Genomic DNA, 6,000 nt, shown 5'->3' with positions numbered 1-6,000 from the left:
CTTTCAGAGTGATTGGTTCTCTGACTTTTTTTTATCAAATTTTGCATTTTTATATTCTCAGCAAAAATTAAAATCTCATTTGGAGCATTCAATCTCAAAAGGTGCCATTTTGAATTTTTCACAAAATAAGGGATTTGGTGGAACCAATATACCTAAGAACAGCTTGAAGTTAATTTTAAAAAAAGAAAAAAAAAAAAAAAAAAAAAAAAAAAATTAGTCGGCACTCATTTCAAATAAAAATTTTATTTTAAAGAAGACTTGTAAGATTTTAAATGCTGACGAGGTTTTTTTGGCTCTTGGGAAAACTTGAAAAAATAAAGAGATTGATTGGAAACCAACGTTACATTTATTGTCGAATAAATTAAACTTTTTACAATAAATTATTGTTCATTATATTGTCTTGTGTCTTTTATTACAGGAGTCTTATCTAACCTTTCAAAGTTAATTCTTCGATTAAATGCATTTTTATGTTTACGATCATTGGTGAAACTGTGCTGCTTTTCAGACTAGAACAAGATTGCAATAATTTAATTCAAATGGGGGAGGGGGGATTGGGTGTGTGGTATTTGACTTTTCTAAAATATTTTAGCACAACGTTGAACAAAGTTCCTAATACAAAACAATAAAATTTTAATGCATTGTCTCTAGATATCAATTGTAGAATGTTGAAAAAACAATTCAATTCAAACATAACATCTTGCCTGAGGCTCTTTAAACACCGATGATGAACATTTAAGGAGGGAATTAGTACAGGACCGACAACACAGGTGAGGAGACTAAAATTTTTAGAATTTGAAAATTCAAAATGATACGAAAGACTATAGAATTCTATTTAACATACAGATTTTGAAATGAGCTTAGAAATTTTAGGCAATCAATCGAGGATTTTAAATATTTATGTACTACTCAGCGACTGAGGTTTTTTTTTGAGGCTGACAGAATAATTGGAATTTTTATTTTGAAAAGTAGCTTGAGCATATGAGTCAATTCAAAAAGATAAGACAATTTTACATTAGTAATTTTCATATTATAAAAAGAATTTACATTCATTCTGGTATTAAATTATCACTTGTAAAAGTAGGTATGTACACAAAATTTTCAATGACTTTCAGAAGTTTCTTTAGAGTTGTTTTGCAAATTCACCTTCAAATATCCTTATTTTCTTGAAAAATTTGCTCTTCAATGTTTACAATGTCCTTAAAGAAAAACAAAATGTATGACATCTTCATTAAATTGGAGATGATTTTAAGGTATGTTAGAATAAGAATTAATGGTGTCACAGATGGTGTTTCAAGGGATGAAAAGACTCTAAAATGGTAAACACTTAGTTTTACAAAAAATTATTACGTCTTTGAAATACTAGCATATAATGTCACAGCTCATCATTCACAAAGTACGGAGTGAAATAAGTTTAAAAAAAGAAAAAAAAGAAACCACATTGGCAAGCTTCATAAAACTGTTTTTCATAGATCATGATTTGATTAAAATTGTCGAGAATCAAAAAAAATGGGCATCGAATGAGGGCCCTTGAAAAACGAATGGTCTAAAATTCAATTCCTGTCATAAAAAGTTAAAATCTACACTTACACATACAATTATAATTACATCCATAAATAACAATAATCGTAATCGTAAAATAATAAATTTTCTGCTAATACTGGAACAATGTATTGAAAACAACAAACTTAACAATCAAAACTTTTAGATAAAATTTCACTTGATCAAAGGAAGATGCCGACAGCCATGTTACACTTTTATTCAGTGCCTACGATGAAATATCTATCAAATTCTTCACACACTCAAACGAATTTTTAGGAAATGAGACATTTTGTCGTCTCCTGCACAAAGGAACATATCTTGCCTGGACTGTTTCAATATTTTTCGAAAGATTTTATATTTTCATGCAAGAACCATCGCATGAATCAATCTGAAAATTTCAGAGTCTTTTCTCACAAAGGTAAAGAAAAATCATCAGAGTTTTCAAGAAAATTCATAAAACAGTTTTCCTTGAAAGAAAAAAAAAAAATTAGCAAGTATACTGAAACAGTGCAATTAAGATACATTCCTCCGTCCGGTAGTTGTTGATTTGTTGACATGGCTGTGCCTAAATCTGGTGTTCGGAGGTTGAAGTATAAAATATTTTTAAATAATGAAATTATGAAGTTACGCTATTAGAGAATCGTCTTTGATACTTTTCTCAGTGAGAGGAATAAAAACATATATATTAACCCAATTCTTCAATTACACTCAAAAGAAATTTTAATTTAATCCATTTCATCTTCATGCTAAGTTTTTTTATTTAGTTATTCAAGATAGGGTGAGACTCAATGAGTTCTTAAAAACTTTGAGCTTGGCTCCTGGAGCACAAAACATTAGTGCTGCTTAAATAGTCAATCTGTAAAAATAACTTACTTAAAATAGAGAGCTTTTCCATTGAATCTTGAGATTAAATGTACTAAAACTTAACAAAGATAATACATGGAGGTGGAATAACTTCGAAAATATTTGTCGGAACTTTCAATCACTGCTTGGCTAGCTCTTTTTTGATTTCTTGGGTTGTGGCTTTGACTTCACTCCACGAGTATTTGACATCTTCGGCGTTTGTGAAACGTGAACAGACGGCAAAACGGAGGAAGAAGACATCCTTGATTTTTGAGGGAACCATGTGGATTTTGCCTTTTTTGTTGATCCTGTTCAGCACTTGTTCGTTCAATTCATTGGAGCCCTGCAAAGAACAACGACATGTTTACTTATCCAAAATGAGTCAATAAAAATACAATGAGAAAACGCAGCTTACAGTACTGTATTTCTTGCCCTGTCAAAAGTTTTCTTATACCATTGAAATGAAGGGCAAAAACGAAATTTTACTTTTGTAAAAATGGCCTCTATATACATGACCAAAACGCTAAACCATGGGCATCCGTTTGCAACTTTGCAGACATCTTTTCATACTTCATTTTTTTTTGGTTCCTGGTTATTTTTGTTGATGTAAATGCTTGAAAACATCCTTGCAATTTCCTCTCTGTTAGCACAATTTTCGGCATAAATTTCAAGCTTTAAAGTTTGTATGCTTTTCTTTGAAAAGCTAAAATAGTGGAAATTTTGGAACCCTGCGATTAAGATACGTGCTTTTGCACTTTGGCCATTGACAGAGAATTCATAAATGACCCGCCTGCAGAAAAAGGGACCTTATTTTCAAAAATTGTTTTAGCAACACTTTAGTGGTGATAAAAACCACCAAATTTTCGCTAAAAGATAGGCCATATTACATAAAAAGGCACTGAAAGCAAAATGCTGATAGAGAAATTGTCTAAAGTATCTCTTTGCAAAGTGTGTAAATTTTTCAATTAAAACATATTGTTCCAAATTTAATCCTGATTAAGCTCACCTTAACTCTGAAGCAGACAAGACCCATGAGTACTTCGTTGAATAATTCAAACTCCTCATCTTCATTGACGTACGCTTCAAACTGATGGGCGAGTCCAATTTGATGACGAATGTGGGTTTGAAGGTTCTTTATTCCATACAATCGCAGAACAAACCACAATTTCAATGAACGGAATCGCCTGCCGAGTGGAATTTGCCAGTGCTGAAATATAAAATATGAGTCTCAGTTAATTGATTGAGTACTGATGGAATTATATGAGGCTATTTTATTGAACCTCGAACAGGCTAAACATTCCAAATGATACCATCTACAGAGAGGGGAAAATTCGGAGGCAAAATTCCGTGTAGCAATTTTAGTGGAGTAGGCTTGAAATATTTGATTTGAGACCGACAAAAAATCCTCTCTGGTGTATTTTGAGCGATTTAAATGATTTCTATGCCAAAAGAGGATGAAGTTGCATTATAATTCAGTGATTTCTTATATTGAACAGCTAAAATCAAAACTTGAAAAAACTACAGTTTCCGAAATGTGAACTTGAAATTGCAGTAACCACAGTTTAATTATTATTTTTAGGCATTTTTTGCCTCTTAGAATGTACACAGCAGTCTTTTTTGTGCTCTTCTACCGAGAAGTAAATTTCTAGCTTTCTTGGATTAAAGTTCTTCTTGTGCGTATTGAACTGAAGCCAAAGAGGATAAAATGAGTTGATCTTCATTAACACAAGTCGGCAAAGCTTCTGGTCAGCATAAAGAACTTTCCAGTTACATCATCATGAATAATCGGTTGATAATAAATCAGCCATGAAGAAATACCTGATATAAAGACTCGCTTACTGATGATGTTTTCCAAATTGATTTATGATTTTGGAGCAACCATTCAAACAAGTTCCTTTTTTAAAGATGGACATCAAGGTTAAAAGTATACTTCTAGAAACAGAGGCAGGTATGAAATGTTGGACTCAGATGCTTCATACAGAAGAGGAAAATTAAAAGTTGACTTGTATATGCTAATAGAATAGTATCTCGTTATGACGTTTTCCCGTTCATTTTTTCGAGTCTTGGCCAGTCATTTGTCGTTATGGCATTTGGTGTGGTGGCGGAATAATGTTCCACTTTCAATGCCCATTTGATAACGTTGTAACAAGAAAGATGAATAAAATTTTTCCTTACCCTATAATCAGGAGCAGCTCCTTGGTGGTCGTGCTTCAGGTAAAGAGGATCAACATTGAATGCATTTACAACTTCATCTGGATTTTTTAACCTGAAAAATTTAAAAATAATTTTGATAGGTAAATATTTTTGTCATTATTCACTTTTCCACAAGTCAAGAGAATTCCCTGCTTTGATAGAGTGAAAGTAAAAACATCATTCCTCTCCCTTTTGTGCAATTTATTACTTTCGTTGACGGAAAGTAAGTTCACCAACAGACGCGATAAAATACTTGCAATTGAGCAGAGATTCTTACTTTCACTGAAGTTCTCTCAAAAATGTACATAATCTTAATTCAAGTTTCTTGATAAATATATTGAAAATAGTGTGGTGAGTACTAACAAACACGGTAAAAATAAGGCAAAAAGGCAACATACAGTATTTCAAGAGTATCAGTTGGAGCAGAACTAAGAAGCTCCAGGAGAACCTTACAGAAAGCATTCTTTCCATTAATTAAGAAAAATTGAGGCATTTTTTGGTAAAATGGCGTATTCGGTCTTACGCCCTTTTACGGAAGATTATCTGAATCCTACAGATGTTACCCATCCAAAAATACATAGTTTGTGAACAGAGGGAAGTGAAAAATTGAAGATGGAGCCGTCGGAATGAGGGTGACTTGGCTAAAATTATATGCATCAGCCAGGAGCCTCGGCAATTAGCCGAGATGCGGCGAGTATTCTCCATCTTGCTGCACGAGCCGCGCCGAGTTCCCGTTTTTATTACTTGCATTTTCCTTTGAAAAAAATGCCTAATCAGTGATTTCAGTCTAGTTTAAATGTCTTGGTGAAGTTATAAATACTGACAAACTCAAAAGGGTATTATTTTTTTTAGACACTACTACGGGTCAAAATCGAAATTTAGCAATGTTGTCATTCTGCGACTTGTTCGTGAATGTTAACAACATGGAGTTGGAAAACGTTCTCCCAGTTTGCGGATATAGCTACAGTGTAAGCGATCGCAATTTTTGTGTACACGGCTGCGTTATGAAAAATATACCGATTATCAAAACCGCCGCAGATTATTGCCGAATGCCGCAAAAAACCGGACGTTTTCTGGACGACTTAGGACATATCTTTCTTAAAAGACTGATCAGCCATCTTTATTACTCTTCAATGATTTCTGATGATTTGAATTCTTACAGCTTTAGGCCAAAGTTTTGGATTCATTTTATTACAGGATTTTGTTCCTCTTCCTATTTTATTGAGAAAAATCTGATATATTTTTCATTATATTTTGATGAATCAATACAAGAACAGAGGTAAACTGAAATAGAATTGGCGGAAAGAGTTTTTCGGTAAAAGGGCGAATTTATATTAATCTTGCATTCGCAATATCTCAGCAAGTTGACATGCTAGATACTTGAAATTTTGGCTGGTATAATTCAAAATAAATACCCGTGGTCCC

The 6,000-nt window shown here is 32.9% G+C and overlaps 1 protein-coding gene across 2 annotated transcripts in view; it reads right to left on the bottom strand.

The window, feature by feature from the left end:
* Positions 1–327: 327 nt before the first annotated feature.
* The window catches only part of LOC109039294 (aromatic-L-amino-acid decarboxylase), a 34,418-nt gene continuing 28,745 nt past the window's right edge, over positions 328–6,000 (bottom strand). For both annotated transcript variants that reach the window (XM_019054714.2, XM_019054716.2), the window contains exons 10-12: positions 4,558–4,648; positions 3,389–3,589; positions 328–2,725 (exon numbers count right to left, since the gene is read on the bottom strand). In XM_019054714.2, coding sequence (XP_018910259.1) covers positions 2,522–2,725; positions 3,389–3,589; positions 4,558–4,648 — 496 coding nt within the window. In that variant the 3' untranslated portion in view covers positions 328–2,521. The remainder of the gene's footprint in view (positions 2,726–3,388; positions 3,590–4,557; positions 4,649–6,000) is intronic.

This window comes from Bemisia tabaci, chromosome 8, assembly GCF_918797505.1.
Source record: "Bemisia tabaci chromosome 8, PGI_BMITA_v3".
Classification (NCBI taxonomy): Eukaryota; Metazoa; Arthropoda; class Insecta; order Hemiptera; family Aleyrodidae; genus Bemisia; species Bemisia tabaci.
The sequence above is the reverse complement of the archived record's forward strand: the minus strand, read 5'-3'. Positions and strand labels throughout refer to the sequence as shown.